The sequence below is a fragment of the Solenopsis invicta genome, chromosome 9 (genome assembly GCF_016802725.1).
Source record: "Solenopsis invicta isolate M01_SB chromosome 9, UNIL_Sinv_3.0, whole genome shotgun sequence".
Lineage (NCBI taxonomy): Eukaryota > Metazoa > Arthropoda > Insecta > Hymenoptera > Formicidae > Solenopsis > Solenopsis invicta.
Window position 1 is genome coordinate 8,166,364 of NC_052672.1, and position 12,244 is coordinate 8,178,607.

The 12,244-nt window shown below is 34.1% G+C and overlaps 1 protein-coding gene across 2 annotated transcripts; it reads left to right on the plus strand.

The window, feature by feature from the left end:
- Nucleotides 1-6,989: 6,989 nt before the first annotated feature.
- On the plus strand, nt 6,990-12,244 carry LOC105194031. 2 transcript variants are annotated; one of them, XM_026138174.2, is made up of 5 exons: nt 6,990-8,795; nt 9,150-9,395; nt 10,852-11,219; nt 11,305-11,476; nt 11,671-11,926. In XM_026138174.2, exons 1-5 carry the CDS (start codon nt 8,189-8,191, stop codon nt 11,715-11,717), a joined length of 1,440 nt encoding a protein of 479 aa, XP_025993959.2. In that variant the 5' UTR covers nt 6,990-8,188; the 3' UTR covers nt 11,718-11,926. The 2 variants fall into 2 exon arrangements, with proteins under 2 accessions (XP_025993959.2, XP_011157044.2); XM_011158742.3 differs by having other exon boundaries at nt 6,994-8,795; nt 11,305-11,459; nt 11,671-12,244.

Genomic DNA, 12,244 nt, shown 5'->3' on the forward strand with positions numbered 1-12,244 from the left:
TCTTGATAATTATCATAAAATACTTATTACAAATTTTATGAAAATTATTTACTTTTATATCTACAGAAAAAAAATATTTATATTCTTTGGTTTAAAATTATAAACCTGCCTTGAAGGTAAATCAAACTAATAAACAAATTGACATTTTGTTTTAACTTGTTCTTTAATTGGCATCAACGATTTTTAATGATTTTTTTCTTTCTTTTGGCCAGATTGATCGTGTGTGTGAAGCTGGCGTATCATTTCGTGGAAACTCACGAAATGTTGAGAGTTCTGGCTTTATTTACAATAGTTCTATAGTTCCTGATAGATAAAACAAATAGTTCTGGCCTTCAAAGCGAAACAAACGTATAGGACAAAGTGAGACGCCAGGTTCACGCAGCGTCTCAGTTTGTCCTGCGTCATTTTCCAGACCCAATTCTTGTAGAATTTTAAAAGATCTATAGTTCTAGATGAGTTCTAGAAAGAGTTCTAGCGTTTAACATAGTTTATTTAATTAAAAAAAAAAATTATTATAAAATATTTATTTTATAATATTACATAATAGAGTTCCGTGTACAAAAAAATATTTCTCCTCCAGTTCTGAACGTATCTAAACGCCTTCCGAAGAGTTCCGGTCGATTCCGTTATTTAATATTTAATAAAAAATTATTAACTCCCACCAAACACGTATTTTGTCATATATGGGTGAGACGCTGGTCTTTATTCGAGAGTTCTGTGTATCAAAGAATATTTTTCCAATAGTTCTTAACGTAACAAAGCGCCTTCCGAAGAGTTCCGGTTGATTGCATAATTTATTAGTTAATAATAAATTGTTAACTCCCGCCAAACACGTATTTTGTCATATATGGGTGAGACGCTGGTCTTTATTCGAGAGTTCTGTGTACCAAAAAATATTTATCCAATAGTTCTTAACGTATTTTGTCATATATGGGTGAGACGCTGCAGCGTCAACTAATAAATTATGTATGGTAAATTATGTATGGAAAAATACGTGTTTGGCGGGAGTTAATAATTTTTTATTAAATATTAAATAACGGAATCGACCGGAACTCTTCGGAAGGCGTTTAGATACGTTCAGAACTGGAGGAAAAATATTTTTTTGTACACGGAACTCTATTATTTAATATTATAAAATAAATATTTTATAATAATTTTTTTTTTTATTAAATAAACTATGTTAAATGCTAGAACTCTTTCTAGAACTCATCTAGAACTATAGATCTTTTAAAATTCTACAAGAATTGGGTCTGGAAAATGACGCAGGACAAACTGAGACGCTGCGTGAACCTGGCGTCTCACTTTGTCCTATAGGTTTTTTTCGTTTTAAAGGCAAGAACTATTTGTTTTATCTATCAGGAACTATAGAACTATTGTAAATAAAGCCAGAACTCTCAACATTTCGTGAGTTTTCACGAAATTATACGCCAGCTTCACACACACAGATTGATCTTACTTTTTATTTAAACCTGATCAAATCAATTCATCTGGCTGTATGTTAGAGCCAAATAATTCGAGTAATGACGAATCGATTACAATTGAATTAAAAAAATAAAACATTTTTAATATGTTTTATTATCGAGGAGATATGAATATTTTAAAGAAAGAAAGTTCCAAAAAATTGTGTTTAATAATATAATTAGAACGTTAAATTTAATTTTTTTAAATAATTACTTGCTTCCTCAAGATTTCATGTTAGTCAATGTAGGAGTCGGGTCTCCTAAGTTCTATCTACTTGAGCTTGTATAATATAAGTTGAAAATATAACTAGGACAGCTTATTCATATTTGTAGCTCATAAAAATGTGATACATTAAAAATAAATAAATAAATAAAAAGTATTCACAAAATTTTATATTCTTGTTTACAACAAGAAAAATAATCTAATTATATTAAAAAAACTTGAATGATTGAGTGTTTCTAGTAAAATCAGAAGTAGAATTTCTGATAATTATAATAGAACTTGGTTAAAATAATCTGACCATTTGATGGATTTAACCATAATTTGGTAATTCCTACAAGATTTCTGATTTGTCCGTTCTTAAATAGACGTTTGGTTGAATCTACCAGATTTCTAAATGATGTAACACCTCCTTTTTCCAGTGATAAAGTTTAACTTCAAAAAAATTGTATATCTTTGCAAGTATCTTTTTCGTAGTACGTGCAAGAGATATTGCTTATTACGCGATTAGCAAAATAACAATTTATTAGTAATTTGGATAGTAATTTGGATCGATAGTGAGCTAATACCGAATGAGTTCTGCCTTTTAATGAGCTCTGTCACGTTTAATGCATATCTAATGTTGACGTTAGAGCTTTATAATTTGTACGACACTTGTATCAGCATGTTACAAGCCATAGTCGCATGGCAGACAAGTCACTTAAAGGAAACTGCACTTTCTAGGGTGCTTTGTCAACCCGCGACAAGCTCAAAAATTATAGTTATTTCAGCTGATCAGTCAGTTAGACGTTAGGTCCAATGAGACATGGTCTCATTAAACCGATAACATAACGAGAAGTCAGAGTGCACATTGCAACGTTCTCCGATACAGAATCGTACACCGTAATTGCACATGTGCTCAATCAAACGCGAAAATTAACGCTGAGAAAAAGAATTCCCATATTTTAATAAATATTTATTCGAATAGTATTAATGAAATATTTACTTACAGTACATAAATACTTATTGTAGTGGAAAAAATAAAACTTAAATTAAATTAGTGTTTTTTTCTATTAAATAAATACGTATTTACATTTACTAAATATTTCAGTATTACTATTAAATTTTCATAAATATTGAAAATTGAATAACTCTTCTCTCAGTATACGAAAAGCTGTAAAAAATATGAATTTTACATAAAAAATCAAAGAATTTTGTCTTTTAAAAACATTATTTTATGTTTATGCAAGCATCTACTTTGTGACACGTGCAAGAGACATTGCTTGTTACACGATTCGCAAAATAACGATTTAGTAATTCGAACGCGCTGGATACGGGATCGATAGTGTTCTCGTTGCGAATGAACCTGCCTTTTGTGTCACGTTTAACGCACGTCTAACATCGACTAAGCTTTCTCAACCATGATTTGTACAACACTTGTGTCTTACAAGCCATAATTGCATTGCAGACAAGTTGCTTAAAGGAGACGCACTTTCTGGGGTGCTTTTGTCAACTCGCGACTTGCTCAAAAATCCAGCTGATCGGTCGGTTAGACGCTAAATCCGATGAGCCATGATCTCATTAAACCGATAACCGTGACGCGAAGTCAGAATGCACATTGCAATGATCTTTAATGCCAAACCGTACCCTACAGAAAAAAAGTGTCAAATCAACCATTTATTACTCCGTATATAAGCAAGAATATAAAATGTTTATGGCAGAATTTATAAACAGACATAATTTGCTTACATAAAAAAAAAATATTTTTTATTTAACCAAATTATGTCTGCTTAAATTTGTAAAATTTTCCAAGAAAATTTGATATTCTTGCTTACACTGAAAAAGTAATATGATTATATTAACAAAGCTTGTATAATTGAGTACTTCTGATAAATCCAGAAGCAGAATTTTTGCTTTTATTTTATTCATTTTGATTATGGGATTATTTCTAAATATTAGACTTTAATTTATGCCTGTACCAAATTAATACAATTTATTGCTTCCTTTATTAAAGTATAAACAAATATTTCATTTCTTATATTTAAGTTAATTATAATCCTTTACAAAAATTTAATACTGTTTGTACATTTATGTTTGAATACTAATGTATTCTAGAAATATAAATAACCTGTAGTTAGAATTTATATATTGCACAGCATAAATCTGTTGTGGATACAATTTATGTATTCACTAACGTGAGTTCCAGATGAAATAGGCAAACAAATTTTTAATATTACGTTTCTTCAAAATATCTGTACTGTATTGTATACCAAAGTTTTATATTTTTTTCAATTCGCCATTAGTCATTTTTAATGTAATATAAATATTGAAGTCACCAACGTTTTGCCAAATTTGTAGTGGCATCTGTATCACAGTGTCGACGGAACGGTGTGTGCTTTTTTTGGATGACATACAATTTCATTAACGCTGATGTAGTGACTCACTCATTGAAGCTGATGAAGATTTGGTGAAGCTTTGGATAATGTTTTTCAATCAGAAATAATTTCCTGTCAAAAGTATCTAATCAAGAGATTTCCGCTCCGCAACGAAACGTGTTCTTCGTTTCAAGTAAAACTATTTAAACTTACTGGAGTATACTTAAAAAGACTTTAATTTTTAAGTTTTGATTTTTTAGCTCGTATTGCATAATTAAAATGTTCTTAAATGTTTTAATAAGAGAATGAGCATGTTGTAATAATATATTATTGTAGTAAAATTCTAGGTATTTAAGGTTTTTAATTTGATAATTGATCTCACTTGCCTCTCACCAAAACATGATTCTTTCACTCGGTATGAAAGACCCGTTATAATCGAAGATTACTCTTTCAAAGAGCAAACATATATCAGAATGTTCGCATGAGTCAAACTTTATTGTTAGCTGCAGAAACAAATGGGTTCAGCGCATGACTTTTTCAATGAATCATTTGCAGATTGTTACGACAAAGAATTTCCATAGAAATACGTGAAACAAAAAAGAAAACAATAAAGAATCGGTTTTCGATCGTTACTACTTGCATACTATATTATAAAAAATATAAAATTATTTTTTTAATGACAGATATTACTTTTACTTTCGAATACTGTTTTATGATCGAATGAAGAAATTAAGTAGAAGCAATTTTTAAAAGTTAATTTAATATTAATGCCACCTACTGTAACATATTATTGAATATAGGCAAATTGATCATCATAATTATTGATGATTTTAAGTTAGAGTAATGTTTGAATTAATATTCGTTGCTTTTATTACAGAGAAATTTTTATTTTTATAGTCAATTTATTCGTTAAAAATTATGAATTTTTTTACAGCAAATCTTCTTATCTCTAGCCTTTTATTCTAAATTATACATATAAATATCAATGTTCCATTTGCGGGATAATCTCAACGTTACCAAAAGTGTATAAAGGTAGCGAAGATAAAGAAATAAGACGCAATTATTACATCTCTTCCAAGATTTCTCCACGATATTATTATAATTACGGATATATAAGGTGTATAACTGTCTAATGTAAATTAGTCCTAACAGGAACGTCATTTCTAATGCTGTTGCGTAATTAGGAGGACGATTGTGAAAGTGTAGCTTCCAATGGCTGCGACGAATAATCTGTACATTGCACCATAACGGTGTACGTACATCTCAACGGATTGTAAAAATCCGTTAGATCGGACTTTCACGGTGTTACAGCAAAATCATTCTACCTTCAATAAATTATTTATACGGAAATTATGAAGCGTTTTCAAGATCGAAAGAGAAGAAGAACGTCGCATCGCAATTTACGGTAAAATCGATCAAACCGCAAACTTGCTCAAGCAAACAAATCGCGTTTTAGAACGACATGAAAAAAAAGAATAAAATTCTAATGCGTGACTCCGTACTATGTGGAGACAACCGCGATCATTGCGATCCGTTGTGAAGCAAGCCCGGAAGACGTGAGTGCATCAGTGTATAGTTGGACGTAACTGCTTGCTGTGTTCGATAATACTAATTGAAATGAGCAAAAAGTTTAGTTTTTGCTTATTAAACAACATAATATCTGGCATCGCATTTTATTGATTTCATCTGAAATCACGATAATCACAAGATTAGATAGTCATACGTACGTAGATCTATTTGAAGACGTTATCTATGTGAATATGGAAAGCAAGCATTGTCAACCAGCTGTTTCTCACTTATGTGTCCCTTGAGACGTGATGATTTGATGCGAAAATAAAGAGATGTGTCTCTAGAAACGTTTCGAAAGTAAAGAAACGTTATTCAATAAAGTAATCTTCTGAGTCACCGATCGTAAGTAGGCAACGATGCGATTGACAATTCGAGCGTGAAAATATGCCGATTAGGGGGTCAGTCTGGTTTCTCTCTATCTCGCGATATCGCCGCTTTTCTCTGTACTTTCACGCGAGTGTGCGCCCGTAAAAGGCTCCGAAAAAGTGAAGAAAACTTTCGGCGCTCCCGTCGTACGGGCCACGCGCGCCGTTTCGAATCCTTTCATTAAAATGACTTTTCGGCCGTTAACGTGCCGGTATGCCTAAGAGTACGACAGACATATATTCGGTGATCGGTTAGAGTGAGCGAGGCAAACGTGTTTGCGACTGAAATGCATTCGTGTTGGAGCAGCTGTTATTCTATCGGGGCACGCGTCTCAACGGTCGTGGCAGCTGCCCAGAAAATCGGCTATGGTATCCTCACTCTGAGTTCTCCTTTCACGTCCATCTAAATTGAAGCCGTTTTTATTTTATATTAATTGTATCATTCGTACATTATTATAAAATAAGAAACTGTTTATCTGCATATATTATATAATAAAATAAAATAAAATAAAATAAAATAAAGTAATTTGTGTAAACGATAGAGATTAGAATGTAACAAACATTAACAAATGCATCGCAAATAACGGTGCTTATTTTTAACATCGCTTCTCTTAGAAAATATCTTATTCTTTTCCTTTTCAAAAAGAAAAACGCTTGTTATCGTTATTTTCATATACTTTTCGTTTATTTACTGGAAAGCAAATTTATTTAATATAACGCACAAGAACATCATCATCTTTGCGTAATTATAAATAAATATTTACGTTAAGTAGCGCAAGACTCGTAATTTACTCTGATGATAGGCGCATTCTTCCGTAGGCATTTAAAGTTTAAATTACTCCGGTCAGAAAAGTTGCGCGAGTAACAGAAGCAACGGTCGAAACCCTGGGCGAAGTACATTATAGTTGAAGGGCCCCCACTCCGCGAAGGGACACCGGGCCCGTATTACGTGAAACTCCGTGACAACCCCCCCGAGTAACCGCGCATACCCGCGCAGACACGAGGGAACGCATGAAGAAACGCCCTTTGCGCATCTGCTGTTAAGGGAACTCGCGAGACAGTTAAACGAAGGCAACGGTCGTGAGCACATCGCGTAGCGAATGGAAGTGCGCATCCTTGACGAACATTTTTTTACACGCCGACACATCGCACATCGTATTCCGTTCGGAAGAAATTTAATTTTCTTAATTTTATATCACAATTATATTTAAATTTAAAATTTATTATTAAACTTTGATCAAAAAATTATAAACGCATTCTTGAATACGTGTGATTGCTAAAAGTACATCATTACAGACGAGACATTTGATTTTTATTTAATTACATTGTTCTCTGAAGAAGGCGAGTGATCGATTAAAAACTGGTGTGTGGAGTAATGCAATTTATTTAAACTGTTAAGATAAAAGAACAAGGAAAGTAACTCTTCCCGATGTGTTGAAACGTTTTTGCGCTCAAAGATGTGTAAAAAGAATTACAGATCAATATACGAAATTGATTCGCCACCGATGCAAATAGTGAATTTTGCATTGGAAACTTGGCGGGCTCCCATTTATGTCAGTAGCATGCTGGTAATACTCATCAATCGATCTTAGATTCTGGTGATTCTGGAGTTTTTTTTTCTTTCTTTTAATTCTTGGAACGTATAACACTGCTTAGAAGATTCGCCAATTTGTGCGTGTTTGTGATTGGAAGAAAGATTATCAGCAATAACAGTGTGACTCATCAGTGCTTTAATAATTTCTTCTAGAAATCTTGAAGATCTGACATTTCTGTGATCACTTCTTAATATTCAACAGAAGTTATCGCGAAAAGTTCAACTCATAATTTTTCATCGATAAAAAGTGCCAAACAAAATTGTCGTGCATAATATTTAGTTTTTAAAGAACGTTTTACTTTCAAATCGCAATAGTCCGCAGAAATTCACGAGGAAGTCCTTCAAATCTTGTTAAACGTACTGCTTGTTTAGCTAATAACGTCTCAGACTTGACCACTTGACTCTCAATTTATCTCTGCGATTTAATGCCAGATTTACTCGTTTGAATCAAACTCAAATAGTTCAACCTAATTATTTTCTTAATCATTTACAAGCTTTTATCTACAAGTATCTTTACACCCATCGCGAAGACTGCATCGTAAAAAATATTTCGTCTATTCTTCCGCTTTATCGAAAAAGCGAGAGAAGATACACATCGTTCGATGAGATAGCCGCGAACAGCAATCATGTCTCAGCCACCTGCATCGGTACCAGTGCATTGCTACACGAATCCATCGTTCTGTCGTCAATCAGAGTACATCCCGGACGATCATGTTAACGACCTGCCGCCGCCGCCGCAGCAGTTTCAAGGAAGCGACGATTTACCGCCGCCTCCGCCGCCGTTGCAATTGCAATGTCACGCCGCGGGTCAGAGCAATCCGGCCTTCCAAGCCCCACCAGAGACGACGTTGGACGTCCGCGAGTCGCGAGACCGGTATTGTTATCTGGAGAGTAACAGGGCCCCCACGCACCGGAGATACGCCAGTCTTCCGGTGGAGGAAGCTCGCGTGACTTACAGCCAGTCCTCGCGATACGAATACATAGAGGACGAGGCGGAGAGGAGCCAGTTGACGCGCAGGAACTCGTCGAGGTACGAGTTCATTCCACACCAGCAGGTGCAACAGTGTTCCGCGCCGGCGACCAACCAAGACGATCGAGGAGGGCTGCAGACACGAACGTGTCGCAGCAATGCCGGTAGATATGCTCTTATACCGGGTGATCAAGATTACCAAGAAGACCGACCGCAGTGGAGTAATGCGAAATCGACGCCACGGCATATCAATACTCCGCAAGGTAATCATTTAATCTCTATCTTCAGTTACGCATGAAAAGAATTTTATCAAAGTATCTAAAAATTTAGTTAGATACAGATTTTAAAATCACTTTGTTGGACTATTAAAATAGCTATGTAGGACGCTTAAGCATGACGAACAATGTTGCAAAGTTTTGATATTCTAGTTACCAATTTGTGTGTTTTGCATTATTATTTTGAGATCTGAATCTAAATAAATTTTTAGACAAAAACTGTTCTTTCCGTGAAGAAATATAAAATTTTCCTTCGTGTATACTGTTTAGTAAAAATTGATTTTATTTGATTATAAAGTACGGAAGCTAAATAATTATTGAAATTTGTGCAACTTACAACAGGTCGTTACATCAGAGTGCCTATGCAAGAAGAAATTCCACCGGCACTTCCCGAGAGAAATATGCAAGAGTTCTCGGTGTCGCCGAAGAATAACTTAGCTACGCAGAAATTACACGAAATATTGTCAACGCCTAGAAAACCAAGATCTAAATCCGAAGAGAGGACACTATCGCCAAAGAGACAACAATCATTCAATCAAACCAGCACACCGCAACGAAGGGCACTAACTCCTGGCGGATCGCCAAATGGTTTGAAACTTATTATCGTATATATTGTCTTCTTTAATGCGCATGATATAAAAATAATCTTTTTTATTACATATTAATAAAAATTATTATATAATAATAAATAAGTACTGTGTGAAAATTAAGTCATATAAGTTAATCAAATCGTCAAACAGTACAAAAATTTAAAAAAATATGCTTGCTCAAGAATTAAAACCATTATCTTTTAAATAATATTCTCTTATATTATGCCGTTTATTATATTTCATTAATTTTCAAATAATTTTCCAACAAAGTATTTGGTGAATAGAAAAGTTTACGGCCGACTTATTATTCAAATTCAAGCAGTAATTTAGTACGTAAATTTTTTTTATTAATTACAATGAAGTAATAACCATTTGTATTTTACAATCTTTTTCCAACGTTCCGGTAGCTTCGATCATAATATAATTTTGTGTTAAAGAATGAAAAAGTATGGTTTCTTTACGATTTCAAAGTTGCAAATTTTTTTTTATTTAAAATATTTTGCAATGAGTGAAATAAGTAATAACTGAATAGTGCAATATTAAGAAAATACGATGTAACACGATATTCCGTTTCGATTTTTTCAGTTTGCGCAAGATCTGTTTTGTAGTAATTGCTTTTCATTATCGTAATGAAAAACGACTTCTTTACGATTGGCCAGAATTGAATGCTTCTCCTGGATTAATGTCTTTAAGTTGTCTAATTGTCTAAATGTTGATAGTACCTATCAGAATTAATTATTTGGTCAACAAAGAGCAGCTCAAAATAAATTATTTTTTTGCAAGCCCACCAAACAGAAAGCATTATTTTCTCAGAGTGCAAATTGGCTTTTGCCTTGGATTTTGCACATTTACCTACTAGTTTTTAAATACGTTTGCGTTAAAATTATTATACAGAATCCAATTTTCATTGCTAACAAAAAACAACTCTATTTATTCGGTAAAGCAAAAAAACGTTTACAGATGTCCGATGTAATTTGTTAGCTTTGAATAGCAAATTTGGCACCCATATAGAACTTTAAAATGTACTCTACCGAAATGCGATTGTTCTGTCAATGTTGAGTTTCTCAATAATCTTTTTTTGTTAAAATTTGTGAATGATTTTGCATTAAATTGCGCGCAATGTCTTTATCTAAAAGGTCGGCCAAAGCGTTGACTGGTCATCAAAGTGGAAATCATCACGTCTAAGTTTCATAAACCACTTCTTAATAGTTTGAATTGCACTATCTTGAGACATCTTGAATGCATTTTACGTCAGTTCCAATTGTTACATCGTTCCGAAATTCCTAAAACATATACCGTAAATTTTCTTCACTTATTTTCAAAATTTTTGCTTACAACATAAATTCAATCAGAATTCACAAGTTTTTCAAATAACCATTAAATATGTCATTTTATAATAGATATACTTTTAAACTCGCACAATAAAATACTTTCTTCTCTGTCATTTTTCTCAGGTCGCACCTTCAGTCCGACGCGCACAACTCCTCAAGGCACACCTCAACGAGCCTTCTCGCCGACGGGCCCTCAGACTTCGACGCCTAACAAGGAATCATCAGCTCGCAGATGTCTTCCTCTGCTAGAAAATTCGTCTCGGCAGCAGGACCTTTGTCCAGCCAGCAACTGTGGCCGGCTTCGTTACGTTGGTACAGCTCCAGTCGATTTAATAAACATGAATCATGAACCACCACCTCGCTACGCTTACACGGAAAGCACTCTCGAGTCAATGCCGATGATGTCCGGCTCGCCCAAGTATCAGGTGGTGCCCGCTGAACAGAAGAACTACCAAAGCGTAGAAAGCGCGTTTATGGCTCGAACTGCCGTCGTAAGTAATAACGCACTAAGCGGATAATAATGCGACAGGCAACAAGAAATCTAATTAATCTAACGACGATTTCTCCATTAAATAGGTACCACCATTGTCTCCACCGAATAGCGACGCGAATACGACTATGGCGAGCGGCATGGAAAAGAGTGACAGAAAGAGTGCACCGATACTTTTGATATTAGTCGGTCTCCTTACGTGCGGTCTTGCTCTATATCTATCCTGGTCCCAAGGAAGAAGGTACAATTTTATGACATGTTAGTTTCCATTTGTTGAAAAACGTTTCTGAGAATAAGAAAATATATTTTTTTAGTTTCATTCAAATAATAATTACTTGAAATTTTAGAGATATAATTTTAAAATTTATATTTTATGTACACGTTATTAATTATTAAATAGGAAAAATTATTTAATAGGAAAATATTTAATATAGAATAAACATTATTTTTAGATACTACTTCGACAGTGCAGTCGGTTGCGGTGCCTGCTGCGCTCTAGCAGGTGCATGCAGAAGTCTGCGAAGGACCTGGACAGGACTCGGCTTAGCTGGACTGTCAGCATTGAGCTGTGCTGGTCTTTTGCTGCTTGCAGCTAAGTCCCCGAAGGATGGCACACCTCTTCATGATGTCACGGCTGGCGCCCTGTGCGGCGTATCGGTTTTAGGCGCTGGTTTAGCCTTGTTAGCTCTTTTAAAGCCAAAATGCAATCTCGGACGTCATAGACGAGTGCATTCTTGGATACCACGGTTCTCCCCTTAGATTCTATGCTATTCTAATGACCGTATACATAACGATATTTACAATTACTTTAGAATTATCCTTACAAAGGGAGGTATGTAAAAATGCTACTATAAGATAATTGAAGTACATATAATAAACATTCTTGCCACAATGTCGAAAAATTATATTTTATTTTAAATATAAATGTTAAATAAAGTAAGTTGTGCAAAAAGTATCTATTAAATCATTTTTATACTTTAGAAAATTGTGCTGCAAATAAAAAATATATGACATTTTTTCAAATGA